Source organism: Trachemys scripta, chromosome 8 (assembly GCF_013100865.1).
Source record: "Trachemys scripta elegans isolate TJP31775 chromosome 8, CAS_Tse_1.0, whole genome shotgun sequence".
NCBI classification, from domain to species: Eukaryota; Metazoa; Chordata; order Testudines; family Emydidae; genus Trachemys; species Trachemys scripta.
In genome coordinates, this window is record NC_048305.1 from 43,992,605 (window position 1) to 44,017,500 (window position 24,896).

The 24,896-nt window shown below is 53.0% G+C and overlaps 1 protein-coding gene across 3 annotated transcripts; it reads left to right on the plus strand.

Moving 5' to 3' along the window:
- Positions 1-765: 765 nt before the first annotated feature.
- On the plus strand, positions 766-24,790 carry HMGCS2 (3-hydroxy-3-methylglutaryl-CoA synthase 2). 3 transcript variants are annotated; one of them, XR_004646777.1, is made up of 10 exons: positions 766-963; positions 3,107-3,561; positions 7,164-7,289; positions 11,923-12,087; positions 13,198-13,366; positions 17,828-17,998; positions 19,710-19,816; positions 20,741-20,866; positions 22,015-22,177; positions 24,616-24,790. XR_004646777.1 is itself a non-coding variant. In XM_034778519.1 (10 exons), the coding sequence occupies exons 1-9, from the start codon at positions 851-853 to the stop codon at positions 22,119-22,121; spliced, it is 1,539 nt and encodes a 512-aa protein (XP_034634410.1). In that variant the 5' UTR covers positions 766-850; the 3' UTR covers positions 22,122-22,138; positions 24,616-24,790. The 3 variants fall into 3 exon arrangements, 2 of the variants coding, with proteins under 2 accessions (XP_034634410.1, XP_034634411.1); XM_034778519.1 differs by having other exon boundaries at positions 22,015-22,138; XM_034778520.1 differs by lacking the exon at positions 24,616-24,790 and adding an exon at positions 24,074-24,527 and having other exon boundaries at positions 22,015-22,138.
- The last annotated feature ends 106 nt before the right edge of the window (positions 24,791-24,896 follow it).

The following is a 24,896-nucleotide window of genomic DNA, read 5'->3' on the forward strand; positions in this document are numbered from 1 at the left end:
GGGAGCCAAGCTGCGACCGTGACTCAGCTGTCGGGGTCTGGAGACCTAAGGCTGTTTCCATGCTAAGACTCACAGTGTTTCAGACACAACCAAGAGACACAGGCGCTGCCTTCTTGCGTAGCAGGCCCCTGCTTAGCTGCAGGCTGGGGAGACTCGACAAGCTGGTTCTCAGAGCTGGGATGGAGAAACCGGACAGGTTTTTTCCTTCTGGAAAAGTGTCTAGCTTTGTCTTTCTCCACTGACAATTCCCCAGCTGCTGCCCCTGGACCTCCCAATGTGCCAGAGAACACGCTGGGGAAAGAGCCCCTCTGGCAAACATTCAGCTGGACGAGTTCGAGTTGGGCACCATGGAGCGTGCAGCTTTCACTGGTGTGTCCCACCCCCTGAGGTACCTGACCCACTTCCAGGTGCTGGAGGGGCTTTTTTGGGGGGGAGGGGAAGGGTAACAGGTGCAGACTGGAACCTTCAGCAGCCCCCTCCTCCCCCCGAGTGTGGGGTGGGCAGGGGTGGTGAGGAGGGAGTTATGGCGAGGTCAGGCCCCACGAGGCATGAGACGAGGCCTGCAGGGAGATGCAGCACAGGGGAAGGAGGTGAGTAGGAGAGCAGGGCCCTGCGGGAGGCAGTGGCAAGGGAGGCCCTAGGGGCTGTGGGGAAAGGGTGCTCCTGTTTTGTCGTGTTGGCCGGTGTGTTGTGACCTTTGGTTGAGCAATGAGTGAAGCACACACAGTTAGCTCCCTTGATAAGTGCAGGGAGGGACTTTGCCTGGCCCTGCTGCAGGGAATCTATATAAGTGCTGGTGGGGCTGGGGAAGAGACCTCGCTGCTGCTCCTTGCCCATCAGCCTGGGGAAAATGTTCCGCCTCTTCAGTCAAACCAGGTGCTGTTTGCAAGTGAAGCGAGCGCTGCAGAGACAGGAGTGGCCCCTTCGGCCAGCACACCTCACAGCTGCCGCACAGCAGGCCAGGTGAGGGGCAGATTGGGGAGCTAGGCCTGAGGGTCGGGACATGGGGCACTCTCCTTCGCCCCTGCTGGGATGCTCTGGGAATCCTGGCAGCTCAGTTAGGAATGTGTTTGAATAGCTCTCTGCTGGGGAGTGACCTGACCGGCTATACTCTGCACTCCAGCGTGAGGGAGGCTTTGGCACTGCCCGGGAATGGGGATCTGACACAACAGCCATTGGGAGCCACACTGAGGCGGCTTTGTGATCTGGGAGAAGGGAGTGCACTGCAAAGCTGGTACTGCATTAGGAGGGGATGTGAGCAGCGTGAGGACAGAGCAGGAATACAAAGGGCCCGGGGTTTGACAATAACGGAGTGAAGGAACATAATCCCAAAGGCAGGTATGCAGGGGGAGGGAGAGCGCTGGGACCCAGTAAGGGTGGAAGACCTGTGGGGGAGGGTGGCAGCTAACTAGACCCAAGTTTGCAATCTGATTAGGCTGCACATGCAAAGCCACCCTGTCCCACATCAGAGAGGGGAGAGTGCCTCTGCAGCTGTGGTGCAGCTACATCTGGAGTACGGGCTCCAGCTGGACCCCTCTCTGCACCGGACAGAGAAGGATGACAATTTTTGGAAGCATTTTAGAGAAGGGCAGCAACAGGCTGGAGTTGAGGGAAAGCTACGAAGAGCAGATTGTGTACAGCTTGGCTCCGGGGTGACGTGATTTGAATAGTAACATGGAGCACTCACTGTACAGAGGATTTTGGGCCTGATGCCAAGCCAGTGAAGACAATGGGAGCTTCTCCATTGACCGTGGCCTATGAATTGATCCCTTTTATACATGAACTAATTAGGGTGTAAACAACAGAGCAGGAGAGGACTGGAGAGCTAGGAGTAGTGGTAGGGAATGTAGACAAAGGCAATGTAATGGAGTATCAGGAGATCCGTTAGGCTGTGGAATAACACCCCCAGGAGTAGAAGGGAGTCCCCTGAGTTTGGCCATTTAACACACGACTGGCAAGGGGACCGGGGGGAACAATCCCTCACCAGCTGGGGGAACGGACTACTCAGAGCTGCAGAAAGGCTCGTTCTTCTCCAAGTAGAGCAGGGGTGGCCAACCCGGGGCTCCGGAATCACATGTGGCTCCTCAGAGGTTAATATGCGGCTCCTTGCATAGGCACCAACTCCAGGGCTGGAGTTACGGGCGCCAACTTTCCAGTGTGCCGGGGGGGCGGAGGTGCTCACTGCTCAACCCCTGGCTCTGCCACAGGCCCTGCTCCTACTCCACCCCTTCCCGCCCCCTCCCCTGAGTCTGCCATGCCCTCACTCCTCCCCCTCCCTCCAGAGCCTCCTGCACGCCACAAAACAACTGATCTGGAGGTGCAGCAAGGGAGGGGGAGGTGCTGATTGGCAGCCGGTGGGTGGGAGGCGCTGGGAGCGGGTGCAGGAGCTGATGGGGGGCTGCTGACGTATTACTGTGGCTCTTCGGCAATGTACATTGGTAAATTCTGGCTCCTTCTCAGGCTCAGGTTGGCCACCTCTGAAGCAGAGTAACAAACAGAGCTGTTAGTAATAGGGATGCCAATTTTGGTGGCCTGTATTCCTGGAGATTTCATCACATGACATAATCTTTAATTCCTGGAAACTCTAGGCCAATCCTGGAGGGTTGGGAACCCTGGTTAGCTGTATCTGAAAACAAGGGGTGATTTAGAATAAAACAAACACTGCCTTGGCAGTCGTGGGGACAGGTTCTATAACGTGCAGATTCCCTTCTGGAGCATGAATCAAAGCAGCTCTGTGCATGTGTGGAGAGGGGCCCCTGCTGCTGCTTTGCAGACATCTGCAAATGGGGACATCTCTGAGATGGGCTGTGTAGTTAACAGATTGCTGCCCATGAGGAGGCTGCTGCGCCCTCTCTTGGCTCTCCAGCCTGTGTTGGGTGATGGTATGCAGCCAGATATCCCCGCTCGCGAGGGTTCTGCTGTCTCCTCGGGTTTGTATTGGGGCAGCATGTGTTATATGCTGTCACAATCTCAGGTGTCTGGTATGGCCTCTGTGGCCCGCACTAGGTCTGTGCATGCATGCATGCAGCTGGCTGTGCCCCTGAGGGGTCTGCGATCTCCTCCCACCACATGTCAGAGGACACTCAGCATTCTCCTTGTCTTTCAGTTTCTCCACCACCTCTGTGGAGCACTTGTCTTGGTCGGACTCATGGCCGAAGGACGTGGGCATTCTTGCGCTGGAGGTTTACTTCCCTTCGCAGTACGTAGAACAAGTGGAGCTGGAGAAGTACGATGGCGTGGAAGCCGGGAAGTACACCCTGGGCCTGGGCCAGAAGCAGATGGGCTTCTGCTCAGCTCACGAGGACATTAACTCCCTATGCCTGACCGTGGTGCAGCGTCTTGTGGAACGCAGCCGTCTCTCCTGGGACTCCATTGGCCGGCTGGAGGTCGGCACGGAGACCATCATTGACAAGTCCAAGGCTGTCAAGACAGTCCTAATGCAGCTCTTCCAGGACTCCGGGAACACGGACGTCGAAGGCATCGACACCACCAATGCCTGCTATGGAGGCACAGCCTCCCTCTTCAACTCTGTTGACTGGGTGGAATCCAGCTCCTGGGATGGTGAGTGACATCCAGCTAGCATGGGTGTAGGTGCCACTGCTCTGCCATCCGGGGCCCAGCCAGGGCTGCCAGTGAGAGATGGCCAGCGGCAGTAGGGTAGGTTCTCAGGGATAATGGCTGCCCCAGCTTCACAGTGGTTGATACCCCAAACTGGTGGTCTTCCAGGCTCTGAACTGAGGCCTCGAGGGCGACAGTGTTAAGAAGATAATGAGGATTTGGTTTAGGGTTGCCAGGCATCTGATTTTTGACCGGAATGTTAAAAGTCTGGTTGGCAGCACAGCAGGGCTAAAGCAGGCTCCTTGCGGCTCCCGGAAGTGGTGGCATGTCTGGCCCCTAGGCACAGGGGCGGTGAGGGAGGCTCTGCACGCTGCCCCCCTCCCAAGCACCGGCTCCACAGAGGCTGGACATGCCGCCGCTTCCGGGAGCCGCCTGAGGTAAGCGCTGCCCGGCCATAGCCCATAGCCCACACCCCCTCCTGCACCCCAAACTGCTCATCCCTGGCCCCACTGCAAAACTCGCACCCTGAGCCAGAGCCCTCACCCCCCCCACACACCCCAACTCCTACCTCAGCCTGGAGCCTTCTCCTGCACCCTGAACCCCTCATTTCTGGCCCCACCCCAGAGCCCATATCCCCAGCCAGATTCTCACCCCCTCCCACACCCCAACCTCCTCCCCAGCCCTGAGCCCCTCCTGAACCCCAACCCCTTTGTCCCTGGCTCCACCCAGAGCCCACACTCCCAGCCAGAGCCCTCACCCACTCCCGCACCCTAACGCCCTGCCCCAACCCAGTGAAAATGACCACGTGAACAAGGGTGGAGGAAAGCGAGTGATGGAGGGAGGGGTAATGAGTGAGTGGGGGCGGGGCCTTAGAGAAGGGGCAGGGCTGGGGCATGGCCTCAGGGAAGGGGCGGGGCAAGGGTATTCTGTTTTCTGCAATCGGAAAGTTGGCAACCCTAGTTTGGTTACAAATTGGCAGTGTGCTCTCTGGGCCAGACCCTCTATGCTGGAACTGAAGTGGCCGAATCAGACTTGGTGTTGTGCCTGGCCTCTCTGTCTGCCTCCCTATGGCTTTCCCTACAGTAGCTCTGCTGGGAGCCACCTGAGCGGCCGCTGGGCCTTATCTGGTGCAGCTGCTCAGCAGCTCCCTCGCTGGCTACGTGCAGTATCACAGGAGGGAGGAAAGCAGCTCTGACTATTCCATTGCTGCATTGGGGCCACAGGGAGAGCAGGCTCGGAGCTTGGCTGCACCAGGAGCTGTGAGGAGGGAGACACAGGAGCTAGTTACACTCACTGGGGAATCGTCCTCATGGTCAGGGAATCCCCAGCAGGGTGCTTGCCAGGGGTTTCTGCTCCCTGGGTGTGGAGCAGCTACTATTATGTAAGGACTTGGGGAGTGTCTGCAGAGATCAAAGGTCCAACTCCGTCTTGCGGAGGGGATGCCAGCCCAGCCTGCAGCCTCAGAGGGTGAACATAACGTAAGAACATAAGAATGGCCATACTGGGTCAGACCAAAGGTCCATCCAGCCCAGTATCCTGTCTACCGACAGTGGCCAATGTCAGGTGCCCCAGAGTGAGTGAACCTAACAGGTAATCATCAAGTGATCTATCTCCTGCCATCCTTCTCCACCCTCTGACAAACAGAGGCTAGGAACACCATCCCTTACTCATCCTGGCTAATAGCCATTAATGGACTTAACCTCCATGAATTTATGTAGTTCTCTTTTAAACCCTATTATAGTCCTAGCCTTCACAACCTCCTCAGGCAAGGAGTTCCACAGGTTGACTGTGTGCTGTGTGAAGAAGAACTTCCTTTTATTTGTTTTAAACCTGCTGCCCATTAATTTCATTTGGTGGACCCTAGTTCTTATATTTTGGGAACAAGTAAATAACTTTTCCTTATTCACTTTCTTCACACTACTCATGATTTTATATACCTCAGTCATATCCCCCCTTAGTCTCCTCTTTTCCAAGCTGAAAAGTCCTAGCCTCTTTAATCTCTCCTCAGATGGGACCCATTCCAACCCCCTAATCATTTTAGTTGCCCTTTTCTGAACTTTTTCTAATGCCAGTATATCTTTTTGGAGATGAGGAGACCACATCTGTACGCAGTATTCAAGATGGGGGTGTACCATGGATTTATATAAGGGCAATAAGATATTCTCCGTCTTATTCTCTATCCCCTTTTTAATGATTCCTAACATCCTGTTTGCTTTTTTGACTGCCGCTGCACACTGCATGGACATCTTCAGAGAACTATCCAAGATCTCTTTCCTGATTAGTTGTAGCTAAATTAGCCCCCATGATATTGTATGTGTAGTTTGGGTTATTTTTCCAATGTGCATTACTTTACATTTATCCACATTCAATTTCATTTGCCATTTTGTTGCCCAATCACTTAGTTTTGTGAGATCTTTCTGAAGTTCTTCACAGTCTGCTTTGGTCTTAACTATCTTGAGTAGTTTAGTATCATCTGCAAACTTTGCCACCTCACTTTTTACCCCTTTCTCCAGATCATTTATAAGTTGAATAGGATTGTGCTGTAGGGAACACTAGGCTCTGGCTTCTGTTGCCATTAAATTGGCGTCAGATGGAAGCAGGGTTGTTCAGTACACATTCTGGTTGCTTTAATGTAGAGCACACATCCCGAGCAGTGCAATAGCAGGGGATGGGCCGCTCTGCGCTGGTTGGGACCACTTGATGTATGTTCAGCCCTCAGACTGAAACAGTTGAGCCCTGTTGTCTCCCATAATGAGGAATGTGGCCAAGCCCCAGGCAAGCAGCCCGGCCTCTGCAGTCCCAGAACTCCACAATCCTGTCTCCATATCCTACTCACTGCCCCCTCTGTGTGGGATAGATGTACATCTGTGACAGTATGGCAGCAGGCAACATCTGAAACCATGTCACCATGGCAGTTTGGCCATGCCCCTTTCTGCACCGTGGCCCCCGTAAACATCTGCTTGGCAGATTGTCTGGGACTTTAAAGGTGACTTTCAAAGCTTCCTCCCCCCCCCCCCAAATTGCACTTGTACCCTTTTCTTGATTTTTAGGATGTAAAGAGGGCTGGAAAGTGCCGGCTCTGGGCTTCCCTGGTTTGGCTGTAGGACCTCTTGGCTATTTCAGAGGGTCTATTGTTTTTTCTCACAGGGATGTTGCATATTTAGCAAAGGCTTCCTTCCCCCAACATGTGACTCACTGAAGTGAAGTAAATGCTAACAAAAGCAAACACAGACTAAACCCTTCATCTCACCTTGGGTGCCACTTTCTTGACTCTTGTAATGTCCTGACTGCATGAGTTGTCTGGCAGCATCCCAGGCTTCCTGGCTAGACCACTTTGAATTTCTAACAAGGAGGACAAACAAGGAGGAAGAAACCTTTAAAAAAATTTAAACGTGTCAGGCCCCCTTTATCCATCAAAGCATCTACCCCTCAAAGCAAGGCTGTGGTGGTGAAAAGGGCACATGCTCAATTTTGTTTCCCTTGCAGGTCACAAGTCTCAAGGGATTTTTCTACTTTTTGGCACAGGGATAAACAGAGATTTAGACTTGTATGTGATTTTGTTCATGTTTAGGCCTAACCAAGTCTATGTTCTCGTCCCGTCCTAGGGCGCTATGCAATGGTGGTCTGTGGTGACATTGCAGTCTATGCCACTGGCAATGCCCGTCCCACAGGAGGGGCAGGAGCTGTAGCGATGCTGGTTGGACCAGAGGCTCCTCTGGTGCTAGAGAGAGGTTGGTACTGTTAATACAATGACTTTGTCTTTCCTAGGAGTGTTTGGTGCTTGGCCAGAGCTGGCCAGATTCTAGCAATAGGCCACTGTCTGTGGGGCAGCTTAGCCCTGGAGACGCATGATCCCAGGTTGTGTGTCTCTGGACATCAATCCTTCCTGAGCCTTGTAGCAATTGGTCTCCTGTGGAATTCATATTTCAGGATGGGGGAGGGACACGGGGCACTTCATGGCTCTTAATGAGATGATCAGTAGTGAGTCAGGGCTGTGTTTTTGGTCTGAAGTCAGTGGGAGCTGCTGTGTGCCCAGCACCCCACTCACTTGGGTTAATTCATAAGTAGGCACCTAAGAGCCTAATTCTAGGCTCCTGTTTTTCAAAATGTTGGCCACTAAGTCTGTGTATGAAAAGAAAACCGTGGAGTACCAAGTCCAAGCTCCTCCATGCAGAGGCGAAGTGTGCAAAGGAGGCCTTAATGAAAATAAAATGTAAAAGAGGAAAGAACGTCTCAGGTGCAGTCATCTTATGTGCCTGATGTCTGGCTGCTCAGCACTATTTAAACCTCATGGAAAGAGACATTTGGAGTGATCCCCAAAGCGTCAGTGCCTCCCTTTGGCCAGATAGGGCATTGCACAAAGTCTGCTTGGATCAGCGGGACGGTCAGTCCGCTCTTCTTCTCTGACTTTCTGTAGTCCTGTTCCGGGATCAAGGACATTAATTTCTGTCCCACTGGGGTTTATGGACTTACGCTTGGCGGGGGTTAGCTGGGCCTTGTCCTCAAGGGGCCGAGAACCCCCTTTGGCTGTTAAGGGGTAGGTGGGGGAAGGTGGGCCCACCCACTCCGCTGGGTCCAGCTCAGGGCCCTGAACCCAGGCAGGCAGAATAAGTCCTCCACAATTCTCCTGTTGTGCCCTGAGCTTCTTCCTACCTCCCCTGGGTCTGTCTGTTTCTGCAGCCTGTGGCTCTGGCCATTTTGTCTCTGGGTCATTGTCATTCTGGGGCAGCCTCTCACTAGCTTCCTGGCAGGACCCTCTGTCCCTGGCCTGCTTGCTCCTCTGGCAGCCACCAACCCCTCTGCTTCTTAGCTCTGTTATTCTCCCAGCTGCTGTGAGGCTGCCAATCAAGGATGACCAGCAGTTCCTCCAGTAACTCCTTGGCTGCCAGGTCCACATGGGGTCTACACGCCCCATGACATGACACCACATCTAACATGGTCTTAAAACTCATTGAGAAGAATTGCTGAATTTCCACAGCCGCCGTCAGCCTCGTGGTTGGCTAAATAAAGAGAGAATGATTGATGTCCCTGCTTCAGTAATATGTGGTGGCACTCAGCCAAACTATGCGTTAAGTGTGAATCGGCCTGGCTGCACTGAGGGCAGTGTAGCTATGTTGCCTTTCACCAGCTGAGACTCTGGCCCTGTGTCTGTGCATTTCCATCCAGCTAGCGTAAGTGTGGTGAAACTTGCGATAAGCACAAGGACTTTGCTGGAAACAGAGCACATGGTTTAGGCAACAAAGGATTTTACTAAGAGGCACTAAATTTGCAAAAACAAATAAAGGGTTTTTTGGAAGATCTTGACAAATTACAGACTGTGGACACAACTGTCCCAGGCTCAGTACACATGTGGCTTGACCTAATTAACAACAAAGGACTGGAAGTATACAAGAGATATACAATAAATAAATAAAAAGATCCAGAGAAGCTGAGATTTTTCCATAATCTGGCCAACATGACTGATCCAGGAACAGGCTTCTTTAGCTGTGCCCATTCCCAGGATTCAATTGTGTTATGGATCTAACACACCTTTTCCCTGACATTTAACAAATGGAGCAGGCACTACAAAGCCCTCTGTCTTACCTGTTACTGTCCAAACCACGATGAATCATACAACAAAACAGAGCAATCTAAGAGTATGGATATCAGACTCCTGCTGCCTGTGCACAGCTCAGGAAGGTTCCTAGCCTCAGGCCTGAAGCAGGCAGTGCAATGCTATATGAACTCAGACTGATGTTGATCTGGCAGCTCCCTGCCCCCCCGCCCAGCTCACCTCTGCCTCCACCTCCTCCCCTGAGTGCGCTGTGTGCCCGCTTTTCCCCCCTAGCTCTCAGCGCTTGTACCGAGAAACAGCTGTTTCACGTGGCTGGGAGGGAGGGGAGAGGAGGGGGAACGCAGTGCGCTCAGGAAGAAGCGGGTCCGGGGCAGGGATTTGGGGAAGGGGTCCAATAGGGACAGGGAGGGGGTGGAGTTGGGGCGGGGACTTTGGGGAAGGGGTTGGAATGGGGGCAGGGCAGGGGCGGGGAAAGGGTGGAGTCGGGGCGAGGCGGGAGGGGCGCGACTCGCACAAGCACCCACCAGCGCTGGGGAAAGTTGGCATCTATGCTGTCCCCCCACCCCTGTGTCCCCTCCATCTCCATCACCCAGCTGTTCTCGACTCTGAGCTGGATGGGGGGTCAGAAACTCAAGTGTGGATGGCAGAAAATGAAGGCTGAAGCAGATTGAAACACACAACTGCTCCAGGCCTAAGCTGAGGCTGTATTACATGCCCTGAACTGTCCTATCTGCCTCCATAGTAGCTGCCCTAAGGAGCTGTCCAGGGTGGTAAACAGCTTTCCCAATCCTGAGGGCCTACAGCCTGCACCAGAGCCCAGCACCAAGGGCTGCAAGGAACCATCATCCTGCTGTGCTGAAAGGTTAATGTCTGTTCAGGAAGGCTTCAAAACAGGGCCCTCTCTGCCTGTACCCAGCCACCAGCAGCCCATTCCTGGAGTTCAGCACATTCACTCCTTAGGGAAGACTGGAAACCGTACAGCAGCTTGAATCCACCCAGGCCCTTCCTGGCTAGTGCAGGAGAGTCCTGAGCAAACAGCCTCATTCAGGGAAGGAATCTTCCCTTCCCCCTTCAAACAAGCAACTATCCAACCAGCACCGAAGAAACCTGCCCTGGACACATCGGTTCTAGCTGGGCACTGTCTAGTATCAATCTAACACTCCTGAGCAAGCTCGCAGTCGCTAGCCAAAGGCCAACTACATGCCCATCTAACTGAAGCTAATATTCCAGACCTGGCACAATCTGGATTCGGGGCAGGATATGGACCTGAAACTGCTTCAGTGGCACTGCTGGATGAACTCCTGCTGTCAGTGGATACAGGGCAGACATCCAGTCTCAGCCTCCTGGGTCTCGCTGCAGCGGCCAGCCATGAGATACAGCAGTCCTGCCTATGCGAGGTGATGGGTCCAGGGAGTGCACTAAAATGGTTTAAATCCATCTGGTAGGGACACGCTCAAGGGGCAGTGATAGAAAACTGCACTGCTGCCTCTGAACTCATCGCTGGTGGAGTCCCTGGTCCTAGTCAGCATCTACATGCAGCCCCTAGGGGAACTGGTCAGAAGACATAGACTCAAGTGCAGCGATATGCAGATGACACACCTCTCTACCTCTCCTTCACCACATACAATCACACCACTATCACTAGGATGGCCAGTGCTGGCGGCCAGAGGAAGCACTTTGAGGAGTTTGCAGCCATGGTGGCACAACTGGTCAGCTGATCAGTTCAGTCCATAGCTTAGGAGGCTCCTGAATTCCTCGCTGATGCTGAGCTCTTGACGCTGAGCTCTCGTGTGGCAGTGTCCATGAGTAACGCTTTCTGCTATCTCTGGCTGGCTGGGGGACTCTGCCCCACCCTGGCAGACGACGACCTGGCCTCAGTTGTACACACCTTCGTCACCTCTCGGCTGGGCTGCAGCAGTGTAGTATACCTGGCCATGAAACTGGCAGCACTTAGGAAACTTGAGCTAATATAGAATGGGACAGCACATCTCCTCAGCAACATGGGATGCCATGGGCCCAACAAAACCATCCTCTGCCCCCTATGCCAGCTTCCCATAGAATATCGAGTTCACTGCCTCAGTCCTTACCTTCCAGGTGCTCAATCTCTGCCTTGGCCCAGGTCATCTAAGAGGGACTATAGCTCCAGGATAAGGACTCGACAACTTTGCGCCTCAGGCACAATGGTCCTCTCTACTATAAGGGAAAAGCTCGTGTGTGCTTGGGAGACTGAGCTTTCTTGAGGTCTGGGCTGGAATGAACTCCCCTAGGAATGCAGGACCATCCCAACCTTCCCCACCTTCCCTTCCCTGAGCCCAGCACATTTCTTTGATCTGTCTTCTCTGTTATAAGCACAGAGCAGCACATACATATTTATATAAAAGCACTCCAAGCACTCCGTCACACAGAATTTCCCCTCTAGAGGGAGGCTGAGAGAAAGTGGACCACACACGCCGGATGTTAGTCATGTTGCGTTATGCACAACTGGAAGGTGCTCAGATACTACACAGACAGAGGTAGTACAAGAATCTACCTACCTTTCCAGTGTATCCAGAGAAGGTTCTCTTAATAGAAAAGATCTCAGATATGAAGGATATAGGATGAGGTCAGAGCAGGAAGAGGAGGTGGAAAAGTGGCTCATGAAATCAATGAATTTTGTGAATTTTATGGGGTGAATTTTTTTTTTAAAGAGCTGTGGTGGGTTTTGGCTAAGAGGTTCATTGCAGGAGGGGGGCTGGTATGGTGAGGGTTTGAGGTTCTGTTCCCCTGCTGTCTCCGATACACAATGGTGAGTCTGTTTTCTCTCCTCCAAGGTGTTCGGGGAACCCACATGGAACATGTATATGATTTCTACAAACCAGACATGGCTTCAGAGTATCCCATGGTGGATGGGAAACTCTCTATCCAGTGTTATTTCCGGGCCCTGGATCAATGCTATTCTGTCTACCGCAAGAAAATCCAGAGCCAGTGGCAGAAAGGTACAGAGCCTATGAGTGAAGCGGGAAATCTTGTGAGTGCCATAGGTTAGACAAACACCTGTCAGGGATGGTCTAGGTTTCCTTGGTCCTGTCTCAGTGCAGGGGGTTGGACTAGATGGTCCCTTCCAGCTGGACATTTCTATTATTCTGTGTCAACTGGGGTACCTGCTCCTCTGCTTCTGGGGGGCTCACAGTCTCTCTCTCTGCCCCCCTTGTTGTGTCTGTCTCCCCCACCCCACCCCATGTTGTAGGACCTGTGGATTTCTGGGTAAGAGGACAGAGGGGCCATGGACTGGAGGGGCCAAGAGTGGTGGGAACACAGGGGTGGGGATAGGAGGTGGAGACACCAGAAGTCCATGAACCTGTAATTTGTTAGCCTCTGACCTGGCTGATAGACAAAGTGGTGGGAGAGCCGTTGGAAGGAGGCTGGGTCAGGGGCCAGGCCTGGCTGGGTGATAAGACAGACAGCACATGTTGAAATGGTGGGTGCTGTTTCCTCCATCTGAGGAGAGTTTAAATCCTTTAAAAACCCATGTTTCCCTACTGTGACTCATCCAGGGCTCTGTGCCTGGGGAGCTCGCTGGCGGCAGCATGCAAGAGCCATGAGGTCGTTCCTCATTGGACGAAGGCGTGAGCGCCTGCCTGTGTGGGCACGTGCTGAATAGCCATTGTAACCAACCCGCTGCCCCAGAACAGGCCCCCCAGACTGAGCCCAGGCAGTGGCAGCTGGGTCTGCAGTACTCGTGGTTTGCTGGATCGAGAGAGCCCTTCCAGCTCCAGGGGCCAGTCCCTTTTCAAAGTAGCTCCTGTGCAGGAAGGGTGAGACTCTGTGCCAGAGAGCTGTGAGGGACTCTCCTGCCCTAGTTTAGTATGAGGGTGAATAAATCTCCCCATATTGTCCCCATTTTTGGCATCCGTGGGGTTGTCGGTGTCTCCTTATGCAGCATGGGAAGGCTGTGGGTCTCTTCCCCACCCACCCATCCCATTGCCCTGTGTGGGGTAGGTCTATGGGTCTTTGCCTCCAGTGCCTGCTGCAAGTGCTGTGGCTTTCTGTGCAGAGTGGGGTTGATGGGTCTCTAATGGGTGGCTTCCGTCTCCGTTCTGCTGCAGTGGGGGTGGACAAACCTTTTACCCTGGAAGACTTCCAGTTCATGATCTTCCACACGCCCTTCTGCAAACTGGTGCAAAAGTCTGTGGGGCGAATGATGCTCAACGACTTCCTAGCAGCTCCCAACCCTGACACGCAGAGCGGCCTCTACAAAGGGCTGCAGGCCTTCAGGTGGGTGAGCGCTACGGAGCAGGAGTGGCCTCTGCCAGGGGTGTGAGAGTCCCTGGGCTGCCAACATCCATGGAGAGGCAATTCTGCTAGTGGGGCTGCAGGAAATTGGAGCAGGGTCCACACATCTGTGGCACATCCCTCATAGGGACTGTGCAGGGACAGATGCTTTTTCAATGTCTGTTGATAACGATACCCAGCTTTTAGTTAGCACCTGTCATCTGCAGAGCAGTTCAGTGGCATTCTCCCAATTTTACAGATGGGAAAACTGAGGCTCCAAAAGGGAAAGTGACTTAACCAGCAGGCCAGTAGCAGAGCCAGGAATAGAACCGGATCCCCTGAGTTCCAGTCTCATGCTCCAGCCTCTAGGCCACATTAGGAGTGTCTTGGTGGGGACTGTTTTTTCCTTGAGGCGCTGTGGATGCTCAGGGGAGAGGTTATTGTGGGAGGATGTTTGGGGTGAGTGTGTGATTTCCTTAGCGAGGGCGCTAGGTGACAGGGAGGCGAAGGGTGCCCTGGCAGGGTGGTGCGCATCAGGGTACGTGTTACCCCTCTGGCAGGGGCTGATGCATTATGGCAGGCAGCATTTCGGCATGATGGTCTGCGGGCACTTGCCTCTGTAAGCTGCGGAGACTGGTACATCTCCATGTACCAGTGGGGCTGGGGCAAGGCTCGCATGGGAGCTGCAGACATACAGAGGGGTGTAAGCCCTCTAGCAAGGGATGCCTGTGGTCAGGCGGGACGTGGCTCTCTATTTGCTGTGTCGAGGTTTTGGGGAGCGCTGAGTGCATTATGGGTGTGACCACAGAGCCAGAGTCAGTGGACAGGAATGTAGCAGCAGCACTGAGAGATCCCCAGTCATGGACCAGGACCCCACTGTGCTAGGTGCCGCACGGACACGGAACAAAGAGCTGTTCCAAAGAGTTTCCAGTCTAAGTATGAGACAAAGGACAAGAGGCAGACACAGTCAGGGGAGTGGAAGGAAACAGTGAGACAGTGCTGGCCAGTGTGGCAGCAGGGGTCTCAGCACTCCAACAGCCTAGCCATGTCAGGTGTTTTGCAGACATTGTGGCAAATTGGCTATCCTGGCTGGATCGCGAGCAGGGCTAATGATTCTTTGGGAGATGCTTTTCTACTGAGAGTTGAGGATTGTTATCGAAGAGCTAAGGATTTTTGTTTGCCGGGGAAGCATCGGTAGCAACTCAGTAATGAAGCCTGAGCGGAGCTGTGCACTGAAAGCATGGATTCAAATGTATGTTATGTATGAAAATACAGCAGTTCCTCCCATCCCTGGAGCAGCTGCTCTCTCAGAGCAGAATGAACTTTCAGAGAATTTACAAGGCAATCTATTAGTTTAAGAATCACATTTCTTAAAGGAGGTATTTTTAATTTTATACCAGACTTTTTTGCCCCTAATAATCTCAGTAACAGAAGAACACCGACTCTTCAAATTTCCTGTGGTGTTAAAACGCCCTGGAATCTTGTGCACAGGCTCCAGCGTATAGACTTTAAGGCCAGGAGGGACCATGGTGATCCTTTAGTCTGATCTCCTGCACATGGCAGGCCACAGAACCTTGTCCACCCGCTCATGTAACAGACCCCTAACCTCTTGCTGAGTTACTGAAGTTCTCAAATCATGGTTTAAAGACTTCAGGTTACAGGGAATCCACCATTCACACTAGTTTAAACCTGCAAGAGACCCGTGACCCATGCTGCAGAGGAAGGTGAATAATTGGATTCATGATCATTTCCCCCCATCATTCTTCATAACTGAAGGTTTCTCCTTCCGCAGAGGCTGAAGGTAGGGTGACCAGGTAGCAAGTGTGAAAAATCAGGATGGGGGATGGGAAATAGGCAACTATATAAGACAAAGCCCCAAATATCCGCACTGTCCCTATAAAATTGGGATATCTGGTCACCTTAGTTGAAGGTTAGAGGCCTACTAGAGAAGTCCATGAACTGCCCTTTTTCAAAATGGCTGCTATCTCCTACTGTCCTCAGTAGGACTGAAGTGCCTCCACCTCCTCACATCCTGGAGGAGCGCCATCTTCCCTGAGTGCTGCTATAGTTTCAGTCCTATTGAGAACAACGGGAGGTGGGAGCCATTTTGAAATGGGGCAAATTCTTTGTGACAGTCTTTCAGTTATGAAAAATGGGGGCAAAACATGGCCATCAATCTAAATAGCTTTCAACAACTGCCCATTGCACCAGCTCTGCTCAACAGAGAGGTCAGATTTTGGGGGCGTGAACTAGGGTGTTTGTGTGTTTATGCAGGATATGTGTATATGCAGCTGAGACCACCCCAATCCCACATAAGGGATGCCAAAAATGGAAAAAAAACAACAATAGGGCTTTTAAAGAGACAAGGTGGGGGATATAATATCTTTTGGAAGCTGGTCCAATAAAAGATATGACTTTACCCACCTTGTCTCTCTAATATCCCGGGACCGACACAGCTACAAGGACACTACATGCCTTTTAAAATCAGTTTAATCTTATCTGAGTCAATAAACATGAAAAAGCCTCAATCATACTTGTGTGATCTCACAGTTCAGGGCAATTGCACCTGTATTCCCCTTCTGTGGTCCAGCCAGGGCACCCACTCTCAGGCTTCTTGCTCCCCAGCCGTCACCTCTCCGGGGCAGAGACACGTGTTTCTCTCCCTCCTGACCGGAGTCTTTTCTGGCTGCACCGTTCCCCGCCTACACTGTGAATCCCCAAGCAAGCCAGACGGCCTAAGCACACCTGCTTTGTTTTTCTTCTCAGAGGCTCTGAACAGTGTAATTGTTCACAGCTGAGTTACCGCCTAGCTTTTTCTAAGCAAGCACATTTATTCTTAAGATAAAAGTGTTACAGAGAAAATATTGCAAACAATAAAGGAACCTACACTCAAGCTAATAAGCTCACCAGAGATCACCCCCTGTCTCTAGCAAGGGCTCTAGCAGGCGAACAGTCATTCAGGCCCCTCCAAGTGGCTTTTCTGTGGTTATAAGTCCATAACCACCTTGGCTGAGAATAAGCCCACCGGTGAGTGCCTCTTTTATCCAACTGGGGCCTCTCATCTTGTCCTCCTATAACAGGTTATCTGCAGACAGTGGGTTACTCCTGAGGGCACGGTTAAGAGAGGGGCCAGAGATGAGAAGTTGCCCCCCCCCCAAGTATTTCCTGGGAAATCCACTCAACTAAAAGTTCAGCCTTGTCTGGCCCATTGTTTCAAAGAGTCCCTTGAAGATCAGAACACTGCCAGGGTTTGCATTAGTCCTGGCTCCCTCCTAGAGATGTTCCAGACAATCCTCCAGGAATACATGAACATTTGCATTTTTAATACAGTGAACTCCTAAAATTCTTCAAAGCGATTCAGTCAAGCTTGGCTAGGATATGTAGGTAATTGCCACATCTGTTACCTACGGTTCTTGTATTGTCAGCATGGGGCAAAGTTAAGGTTTTTGCTGACACAGAGAGATTTAGTTCTACTGTTAAAAAACACATTCAAGTGCAGTCTGTCCAAGAGATCACTGTCTGGGGAGAGGCCAAGATGGGGCAGAGTTCAGGCTGTTTGGGTGCCTAGCTGCATTTCCAGACCATAATGTGTTTGGATTTGTTTGAATTTACCCTTCCCTCTGAATTTCCTGGGTTTGGGAGAACGCCACCATCCCAATTGCATTTCACCCCAAGTGACAGGTCTGCACTCCCAGCCTTGATGGAATTGTTTGCTGTCTGGGAGCTGTACTAGTACTACGTCAGGGTGAGATTTCCCAGGGTGCCATGACCACCTGGGGCACAGAGGTGTCCCTAGAGGGCCTGCAGGCGTTTGCAGTGGCTCAGATTTCCATGGGGGGATGTTAGCTGTTTGGTGAATGACAGTTCTGTGTCCGGGGTAGTGAGGTTTCTCTAATGCCAGCTGCAGGCAAGGTCTCCCCAGATAACACCGAGTGCTCCTTGCTGCTCTGCATCCCTACTGAGTGACTGGCACGAGGCTGAACACAGCAGGTCCTTGTCAGCAAAGGCATGATGAGCGTCATGTCACCCAGCTCGATTGTTAAAAATGAAAACGCAAAGCGGGTGTGGGAGCAGCAGCTGTTCGAGGGGCTCAAGACTTTCTAGCTGGGCTCCGGGGAGTGTAAGATTTCCCTAGCGGGAGTCATGGTCCATCAGGCAGGTGAGATTCTCTTCCGGGGGCTGTAACTGTCCAGGAAGGCGAGCAATTTCCCAGTAGGGACTGTGCAAATTCAAGCAGGGTGCAATGTAAGTAGACAGGGCTGCAGGACTTCAGGCCGGCAGCACTTCCCTAGCAGATATTTGCAGAGCTGCCAGCCATTGACCCTTGCTGCTATCCATATGGCCCGCTGTGGGGAGACGGATTGCCAGAGGGAATTCGTGCTGGGCAGCTGATGCGTTTTCCCAGCGCAGTTGGTCCTCCTGGCTGGTTAACCCACAAGTGAACCTCCTCCTCCCTCTTCCCAGGGGGGTGAAGCTGGAAGACACCTACTCTGACAAGGACGTGGAGAAGGCCTTTCAGAAAGCTAGCCTGGAAATGTTCAGCCAGAAAACCAAGCCCTCGCTGCTCCTCTCCTCTCGCAACGGCAACATGTACACCCCGTCCATGTATGGCTGCCTCGCCTCCCTCCTCGCACAGTGAGTGCCAGCTCCAAGCACCCCTTTCCGCCAAGCCCTGCCCCACCCCTGCGTGCCCAGGCCTTGGCAGAGAACAAGTCAGGGGGTGGGCACAAAGCTGACTTCCAGTTGGGATCTGAGCCTGCAGCCTTTGTGCTGAGCAGCAGTTACTCCTCATCTAAAGGACCTTTCTCAGTTACTGAGCCACAATGGGGGGAGTCTGACAGAAGAGCTGTGATTTTTCCAGGACTAGTCTCTGCCTGAGGTTCCATTTTTAAAAAAAAACTGGATCAAAAATCAAGTATCAGAGGGGTAGCCGTGTTAGTCTGAATCTGTAAAAAGCAACAGAGGGTCCTGTGGCTTTTGAAGAAGTGAGGTTCTTACCCACAAAAGCTTATTGATCAAAAATGACTCAGCGACTTGAGTACCACAGCTCTGTGCAAGTGTGTGCGCGTGCATGTCGGAGTGGCTGGGCTTGTGTGTGCACACAAGTGTGTGTGTGTGTGTGTGTGGGAGCAGCGGGGTGTGTGTGTGTGTGTGTATGCTCAGTCGTGCATGTGTGTGCGCGGGCACATGCTTGTGTGTGCGCGAATGGGTCTGTGTGTGTATGAGGGGGATGTAGCCTTTGCCATTATAGACTATTTGTTCTTACAATTCTCCTGACCCGCAGTTACTCCCCAGCAGGAGGGCTCGGCCTGAGAAGGGGGCACATTCCAGGTTGCACAGTGACCGTTTCTCTACCATGACCTGTCTGTGGGTTTTTCCCTTTCAGTGCTTCACTTTGCAACTTTAAAAGTCTTTTTATTTCGTTCCGTGCATAGCGTTGCTGTTTAACCAAACCCAGTGTGTGTCAGAGGCAGAGGGGAAAGAAAAGACTCAGCCGCTCTCAGGGTGGGGTAGACCCTGCTCCTGCAGGTGGGCACTCGTGCACTCTAAGGATGACGGTGCTAACTGTGCTTTGCAGAGCCTGCCTGTGCCTGGCCCTTAGTGCACGCTCTCCCCCACAACTCCTAGTTCTGCCCAAGATACAGCAACGTCCCCTGGTCTCCCTGCTCTCAGCAGGGACTGCCATGCATACTAATGCTCCCTGTGTGCAGCTCATCTAGCCTCTGGTTTTTCTATCATGCCCATCACCAGCGTATCTTGGCTCCTGGTGCATGCTCTCCTAGCTGCTGTCTTGAGGCATGTCTGAACTTGATCCTTCTAGGCCCTACTTCAGGGAGCCTGCTGGTATGGAAAGCCTGGAGACAGTTTCTCCCCGCAGTAGCTAGAGATCTGATTTCCTGGCTGCTCAGATGCAGGTGATGCTCCCTTACCTCACTAGTCATCACCAAATAAGCCCGCAGTGGTGCCCACTTGCAACTCCAAACCCTGCTTCTGTTCCTCGTCTGGATCCCACAGACCTTAACGCCAGCGACAGGAGCAGGAGGCAAAACTCTCCTGCCCTTCTCTGCCCGCTTCCTGGGGTTGCCTGCTGTCACGCAGGGGGATCGTTTCTATTTTAGGGAGGTACAGCCTAGGTTCAGCCCGGGGGCCATTTCTGGTTGCCCCCCACTGATTTGAAATAAAATCCATTTCCAGCATGTCCCAGGTCAGAGTAGCTCACCTACAGCCCACACACTGCCCCCTGGGGCATCAGCTTGCCAGGCCGTGTGGGTAGCTCCCAGGATTTGGGGTGTCTGGCCTTTAGCATGGACGTTCGCCACTGACAGCTTGGTTTGAATTGCCACAGATACTCTGCTCAGCAGCTGGCTGGCTCCAGGATTGGGGCCTTCTCCTATGGCTCGGGATTGGCTGCAAGCTTGTTTTCCATGCGCGTCTCGCAGGATACTGCCCCGGGTGAGTCCCTTCCTATTCACTCACCTCGCTCGTCAGCCATCGGACACCTTAGGTGGCAGTGATGGCTGTGGAGGGTCATCCTTCCTGCTCTGGCCTGGGGATGAGGCTTCTGTTCCCAGCCCAGCCCTCATCCTGGGGAGCTCCTGAGCCCCCAACCCGGGCATGGTTGTAAATACCCTGAGTGCAGGAGCAGACAGTGCAGGGTGCGGGGTGGAGAGTGGGCCTGGACGACCCCCCATGGAGCTGTGTTCTGGCCGCAAAGACCATACTCTGCTGCTGCTGGGGTTAGCAGAGGGAGTCTGAGGGTCGTTGCTTAGAGGTTCCATGTTGACCAGGTTTTGGGGGGTTACCTTACAGTGGGCGGTAGTAAATGGGGACCCTGGAACTGCCACAGCAAAGTACCAAGGATCCAGCCAGTCTTGACTATGACAGCGGCCAGCACCCACTGCTCAAGAGGCAGGTGCACGATCCCGGGGTGAGGGGAGGCAGTTAGGGGGTTGTTTGCCCATGGGTGTGTGTGTTTATTCTGAGCCCCTCAGCGGCTGGCTGAGATTGGAATGTGACCCGACTCACAGTGTGACTGCAGAAAGCCCTAGGGACACTGTCCCCACTGGGCTCCCACCCCCATCCCGCGCTGGGTGCTGGGATCGGAGCTCAGGCCACCACACAATGGGGTGAGGAGAGATTCATTAGGGATGCTTTATCGGCTTCTGAATGGCTTTGCCCACCTGGGGAAGGAGGCAGATGGTGTACAGGGCCTGTGGGGACACCCTTGGCCTGCAGGGGGAATTACCTGGACACCCGTTCCCTGCAGAGGAGCTGCGACTTGATGGGGCAGTGTTCATTGGTTATGGATCCCTTGGGCACCCTCGGCTTCCCTGGCCCTGACTGGCTCACTCTCTCACCAGGCTTTCTCTTTGCCAGGTTCTCCCCTGGATAAGCTGGTCTCCAGCCTCTCTGACCTGCAGACTCGCCTGGATGCCCGGAAGCGTGTCCCCCCGGAGGAGTTTGCAGAGATCATGAAGCAGAGAGAGGAAAGCCATCACCTGGGTGAGGGAGCACAGTCAGAGGGCCCAGCGGCCAGCTGCAGCCAGCACTCTGGTGCTGACACCTCAGTGGGGCTGGACTTCCTAATGTTGGGTCCCTAAATCCGCGTGTAGGCACCTCAGGAAGGGACCTGATTTTCAATCACGCTGAGCACCTCCAGCTCCTCTCAAAGGGTGGGTGGGAGTGGAGGAGGGTGCAGGATCGGGCCCACCACCCCTGCCCATGGCAACTATTACTGGGAAGCCCTTGCTGCTGCTTGGGGGGGTGAATCCAAGTGGAGTCTGCATGGTGGCCAGCCAGGAAACAACACTGCACGTTAGTGAGCTGGGGCAGCTGGAAGTCACTGGCACACAATACACATGGAACCCCTCTAGGGACATGCCTGAAAACCCTTGGGGTACCAGGAAAAGGGCAGATGTCTCTTTGCCCAGCCTGGCCTCTGATTCAGTGTCCCAGGCACGCTGGAGAAATTCCTACTGACATCCTAATTCAGCAATAGACATTGGCCCCCTTGTTAAACCACCGTGAACAGCTGGACACACACATCCCCTCATTAATTACCTGGCAACGCTCCCTTACCACTGGCCCTCCTTCTTCTTTTGACTCTGTACAAACTAAGTCCAGGGAAACAAGGTCTCTTCTGCCCTAGCTACCCTTCTTCCCTGCTGGGGGAGCATGGGACTCCCACTTCTCCCACAGCCACTGAGTGGAGGTGCTGGCCAAGGCTCTGGAGGATCATTTGGGGCCCTCACCTGCTGGGAGCCCCACTGAGCTCAGATGTGCTGCGTCCATCACCTAGTGTCTGTGCTGGAAAGCTGGCTGGCTGGAGCTTTCTGGAGCCAGTCTGGCCAGGCAAGAGCACCTTCCAGCTCCCCCGTAGTGCATTTTCAGGCAACGAGGGCCAGCAGCTGGAGCCCAGGCCTGGAAGTCAGGAGACCTGGCGGCTGTTCCCAGTTGTAGCTTTCAGATCACCTCATCCCAGCCAGGGCTGTGCTGGGAGCCTGCAGGGAGATCCAGACCTCAGGTTCACACTTCCAGCAGCTGTCCCTCTCCCCATGGCAATGCTGCCAGGTTGCTTACAGCCCCAGCATGAGGGGATCCTGCCCCACAGCTGCAGCACCCATGCTTCAATCCTGTTTCTCTCTCTGCAGTGAACCACACTCCCCAGGGGTCTAAAGACGACCTGTTCCCTGGCACCTGGTACCTGGAGCGAGTTGATGACAAACATCGCCGGCAGTATGCCAGGAGGCCACTCTAGCGGGGACAGGCTGCCAGGTGACTCTAAATCCTCCTTGGGGGCCTGGTAATCACAAGGCAAGCAAAGGAAGATGGGGAGATGGGTGAGTGGGGTGGAGGAACAAGGGATCAAGGCAGTACTTGGAGGGATATCCTTTCTGAGTCCATTTCTCCTGGGACATGGGAAGAACAGGAACTCTGGAGATTTCCACAAGGCAAGGATGGTTCCAGTGGAAACAGGGAAGGTCTGGGACCACCCAGCAGCTGGGTGCTCATCAGAACATTAGTGGCCAGAGCCAGTTGCTTCGGAGGAATGTGTAAGAACCTCACAACAGGCAGAGGTGATGTAATCTCCCCACCATACTGGGTCTCATCTTGGTCTCTAGCAGTTGGAGACTGGCTTACTGAGGCAGGAGGTTTGGTCTCCCTTCCCACATGTTTGTCATTGCTGATGATACGTCTGGATACCCCTGATAGCCAGATAAAGGTCTAGTCCCTCTTTGAGACCTGTGAAATCCTTGGCAAGATGCAGAAAGGGACTGGCGGTTGGTCAGTCTGGGCTCTTCTAGTTCTTCTTGCTCATTTCACAGGTTCCTTGCACGTGTCTTAACACCTCTCTGTCTTTTTGAGGGCAGCTCCACCTGCTGCCTTACTCAGTGCTAGTGACCCAGCAGCTGCTGCCAGCATAGAGCCTGAGTTTCTCACTCAGCAACGTGCAACACTGTCCTAAATCTGGGGAGGACTTAGCATGGGGAAGATGCCCTTGGAGAGAGGGGCTCACAGAGGGGAGCTGAGCGAAGTTGGGAATTTCCAATTTGACATCTCTACCTTTGATTTGGTTCTGAAATGGGACAAAAGGTTGGAATTTCCCATGGAACAGCAAGCTCTAAACATTGCGTTTCAGCGTTATTGAACAAAGCAAAACTTTTGAACATTCCCCACAGCAAAATGCTTCATTCTGAGTCATTTCAACATTAAAATATATTTCCTTACAGTGGCACATTGCCTTGTGGGGGGGTCACCTGTCCTCACTGGGGGCTAGGCTCCCTAGTCAGATTACATCTCCCATAATGCACCCAGTCATGTGACTCCCATGAGCCACCACGCAGCTTGGTCAGTGTGAAATTCATGCCTTATGGAAGATGTAGTGCTCCAGGGGCCCAGCCCATGGGAGAGAAAGGGGCCAGAACTACCACTCCCGTAAGGCAATGTGCCACGATATGTAAATATAGTTTTTTTGTTTTATTGAACTGCTACAGAACTAAACATTTTGGGTCAGTTCAAAACTGAAATATTCTGATTCGATTCCAACTGACCTGAAATGAAATATTTTGCTTAGATTTTCACAAGGGAAAACTGAAAAGTTCCCAGAACTCTATTTTCCATTGGAAAGTCATGCATACAAATTCCCAACCAGCACTAGGATGGTAGGACTCAGTGCCAAGACTCAACAGAACAGTTCAGAGGGAGGGGCTTAGCAGCTAGGTAGGGCTGGTGGACCCTGAGGGTGGGGCTTAGCAGTTAGGTGGGGCTGGCGGACCCTGGAGGAGGGGCTTAGCTGGCACTTTGGGGCAGCAGGACTCTCATCCTTCTACCTGCACATGCTGCATGCCTATCTGCACTTGGAGCTGGGGGTGATTCTCAGCTGGAGGAGACATACCTGCGCTAGCTCTCCTGGAGTGAGTGTGCTACAAACAGACTGTAGCCGTGCACTGTGAGCCATGGGAGGGGCTAGCTCCTTCCCCAGAGGGGGGAGCAAACTGGCAAGTTTCCAGAGTGGGGGCCAGCTCCCATCTGTTAAAGTGGCTGCAGTTGGGCGGTTTCTGAAGGAGGAAAGAGTGCCCCCCCCCAGGCTGCAGTTATTGGGCTGGTGTCCCAGGTGGGGAGATGGGGTCTGTACCAAGACTGCGAGCTACCGTCAGGGGTGGGAGAGAGACATCAAATGAATCCACTCTTCTTGCTCTGCCCCTGTAGACCTGCCCAGCCTCATCAGAGCAGATCCCAAGGCAATGGCCGAACCACCAATGGAGAGCCCGCAGGCTCCCACCGCACCAGCTGCAAACACCCTGGCTCCATTATTGCAAACGGAAAGACCTGTCACTCTTCCCAGGGACTGCACACTTGGCTGAAGGGCCCCGTAGAGATAATGCAGCCCTGCGTGCCTGCCTGAGAGCCTCACACCATTCGCCGTGTCGGTGCCCAGTTTAGGACGTTCTCTGATGCCAGGCGCTCATTCCATCCCTCCCCTTTGGCACCCCTTTGCTGGAGGAGTACATTTCTGCGGCGGCAGGGTGATAACCTGGGTGGTGAGGATCACCCCCCTCCCCTTTGGCCAGCTCCAATAGAACTCAATGGGGATCAAACCACAGGGTGCTATTGAAATAAATTCCATAAGCCTTCAGAGCAACACTGATATAGGTTGAACAGAGCCAGAGCCTGTCAGTAGGTTTTGTTTGAAATTCTCCTCTAGGATGGTTTAAAATTCAATAGATTTTTTTTGTTCTTTGTTTCTTCAGGGATTTCCCCTGCGGGCCCTTAGCTCCTCCCTCCATAGGTGGGGCTAGCTGTCCTTTGGCTGAACTGGCCTATGAAGAATGGCTCAGATGATGTCACTGTGCGTAGTGCTGTACTACTTTGTATTCCACATGCTTTTATACTGCATACAGAAATAAAGCCATTATGAATAGCGGGGGCAAACACAGTGACATCACACTACGAAGGGAAACCTATAGGCTGCAGTTAAATGAGAGGCCCATGTCTGTGTGGAGGGCGTGACAGCATTGCTGCCACCAGGTGG